Below are 2992 nucleotides of genomic sequence, written 5' to 3'. Positions count from 1 at the left end.
GCAAATTTGAAAAGATTTCAGGCGCAGATTTGTCGATCTTCAGAGCATGCTACCCATTACAGAGAATGTAGCCATATGCGAAGATTTACTGACGCAAGCCACTTGATATTTACCGTCTACAGTGTATTAATCTGCATTATCGTCTCGAGTAGCACCTTAAAATAAAAAGTATTTACTCAGTGGTTGAAGACAGCAACTCTTAAAGGTGAAGCATAAGCGTTCTTGAACTTTTTTGGCCGTTAGTGCCTGTTTCTGGAGTGACGAAGTTGATGTAGCTATCGGTCGCGAGGCTCGCAGCTAGCTCCAACTTAACCACCGGCTTCTTGGCCAATCCCCCTTAGTGGGTGAGAGCCACAAAAGAAAGGAACAAGCAAGCAAGCAAACCAAGCGCGTGCTGTCAGAACGAGCGTTCGAAATTCCGCCATTCTGCTGCATCAGATCCTGCTGGGTGCGGATCGAGGTAAGGCTTTTGCGGTTGTTGGCGGTGACCGAATTAGACAAATCCTGGCCATAGCTTCAAAATATCTGTTTGGGTTCGGTTTCTCTGTATCTCCTCCGTGTTTTTTCGACGATTCACAACGTTCTACACGGTAGACTTGATATGTTTTTCAGTGTGTTGTAGCTTTTTTGGTTAGGCCTATCCCGCTGTTGTGTCTGCAGGCTTCAGGTATGTCTTTCGAGGCCAAGTAGTTCCTGGTTTAGTCGACATTTGTGCGTTCTCAGCTATGCTTTATGTCATTGTAGTTATTCGTGAATGTGGCTACTGCTTAAACTTTCTTCGAGTTTGAGTGTATCTGCCGTCAGGAGGCAAACCTAGTTCCAACGCACTTAAGCCTAGCCGCCATCTTTGCCTCTGTGTCAACACCGACTTGTATCGCGGCTTTGACAGCGCGCCTGTTTGTTCTCATTACAGATCATCCATCATGCAGATTTTTGTGAAGACACTCACGGGAAAAACTATCACGCTCGAAGTTGAGCCTAGTGACACTATTGAAAATGTCAAGGCGAAAATTCAGGACAAGGAAGGAATTCCTCCTGACCAGCAGCGTCTGATCTTCGCCGGCAAGCAGCTTGAGGACCGTACGCTGTCTGATTACAACATTCAGAAAGAAAGTACCCTTCACCTTGTGCTACGGCTTCGTGGAGGCATGCAGATCTTTGTCAAGACTTTGACTGGCAAGACAATCACGCTGGAAGTTGAACCCAGCGACACGATCGAGAACGTAAAAGCAAAGATCCAAGACAAGGAGGGAATTCCACCAGACCAGCAGCGTCTCATCTTTGCCGGCAAGCAGCTCGAGGACGGCCGCACACTTTCGGACTACAACATCCAGAAAGAGTCCACCCTCCACTTGGTGCTGCGACTTCGTGGCGGCATGCAGATTTTTGTCAAGACACTCACCGGTAAAACCATCACGCTCGAAGTCGAGCCCAGTGACACCATTGAAAATGTCAAGGCAAAGATCCAGGACAAGGAAGGCATTCCTCCGGATCAGCAGCGTCTCATCTTCGCCGGAAAGCAGCTCGAAGACGGCCGCACACTATCTGACTACAACATTCAGAAGGAGTCCACCCTTCATCTCGTCCTGCGGCTCCGCGGTGGCATGCAAATTTTCGTGAAGACTCTGACGGGCAAGACGATCACCCTGGAGGTCGAGCCGAGTGACACGATTGAGAACGTGAAGGCGAAAATCCAGGACAAGGAAGGGATTCCACCTGATCAGCAGCGTCTTATCTTTGCGGGCAAACAGCTAGAAGACGGCCGTACCCTGTCTGACTACAACATTCAAAAGGAGTCGACCCTTCACCTTGTCCTCCGGCTGCGCGGAGGAATGCAGATCTTCGTGAAGACCCTCACCGGCAAGACCATAACCCTGGAGGTTGAGCCTAGCGACACCATCGAAAATGTGAAGGCTAAAATCCAGGACAAGGAGGGCATTCCACCGGACCAACAGCGTCTCATCTTTGCAGGCAAGCAGTTGGAAGATGGGCGTACTCTCTCCGACTACAATATTCAGAAGGAATCGACCCTCCACCTTGTCCTGCGGCTTCGTGGCGGCCAGTAGAAATAACTTTTTTCTTCCTAGTAGCACTGGCCTAGTGACTTCATTTATTGGTTCTGTGTAGACGAGCCTTCAGGCTTTCACACACAAAGGGGACGGGATGTCTCAATAAAAATTTTAGCTGGTTAAGTCTATTCTTTCGCTACTGCTATGTTCGCGAAGCCATGTATGGTGCAGCTTCAGATATACTTACTGCCGTGTACAGATGCTTTTAGAATGCAGTGCAGTGTGTCTAGTGAGGGAGGGCAAGCCTACACTGACCTGCGCATAGCTGATTACCTGCAGGCTCATAGCCAACCGAACAGGATGCCACCCATCCAAATGCCTTTGGTCTACAAGCTTTCACTTGTTTCGTACGCCAGGTGAAGGGCTGTTGAAGTTATGCTAGAAGTGTGAGCTGCAATTTGTGCGAGTCTGCATGTCTCGTTTTGATGATGTTGTGATCTTTGCCTTCATGAATGGCTCCATCATTACGCTCTCAGAACTAATTGCAGGGCTCCACGATAATCAGACGCTAAGCGACAGAGAACTTATTGGTAACTGTGTAAATAATGGGAACTTGTAAGGCACAAAAGCATTATTGCATGGCCTGAGAAAAGGCTTCGCCTATAGAGCTCACTGTGGTAGCGATATCCTGTTTTTCGTACCTCAACCACTTGGTGCGAACTTTGTATTGAATGATATTACTTGAGAAGCATAAATTGTCAATAACTACAATGTAACTCATGAAATTTGCTTGTATGAGTGAAGATTTCGCACATGTCTGTATTCTGTGTAATGGGTAGCATGCTTTAAACCACGGAAATAATCTAGGTAATCAAGGAGGATTAAAAAAGTTGCTGGAGTGGAAATGATTGCGCAGAAGTGAAGCCGTTCCTCTGGCAAGATGGCGGTTGTGCCGGCCATCTTACTAGGGGCATGATAAAGTA

At 47.7% G+C, this 2992-nt stretch overlaps 1 protein-coding gene across 1 annotated transcript; it reads left to right on the top strand.

The window, feature by feature from the left end:
• The first annotated feature begins 401 nt into the window (after positions 1-401).
• LOC142801401 (polyubiquitin-C-like) lies at positions 402-2192 on the top strand. The gene is made up of 2 exons (XM_075887538.1): positions 402-460; positions 914-2192. Exon 2 carries the CDS (start codon positions 924-926, stop codon positions 2064-2066), a length of 1143 nt encoding a protein of 380 aa, XP_075743653.1. The 5' UTR covers positions 402-460; positions 914-923; the 3' UTR covers positions 2067-2192.
• The last annotated feature ends 800 nt before the right edge of the window (positions 2193-2992 follow it).

The sequence above is a fragment of the Rhipicephalus microplus genome, chromosome 1, assembly GCF_043290135.1.
Source record: "Rhipicephalus microplus isolate Deutch F79 chromosome 1, USDA_Rmic, whole genome shotgun sequence".
Lineage (NCBI taxonomy): Eukaryota > Metazoa > Arthropoda > Arachnida > Ixodida > Ixodidae > Rhipicephalus > Rhipicephalus microplus.
Note: the sequence above shows the minus strand (reverse complement) of the source record. Positions and strands in the feature narration are given on the sequence as shown.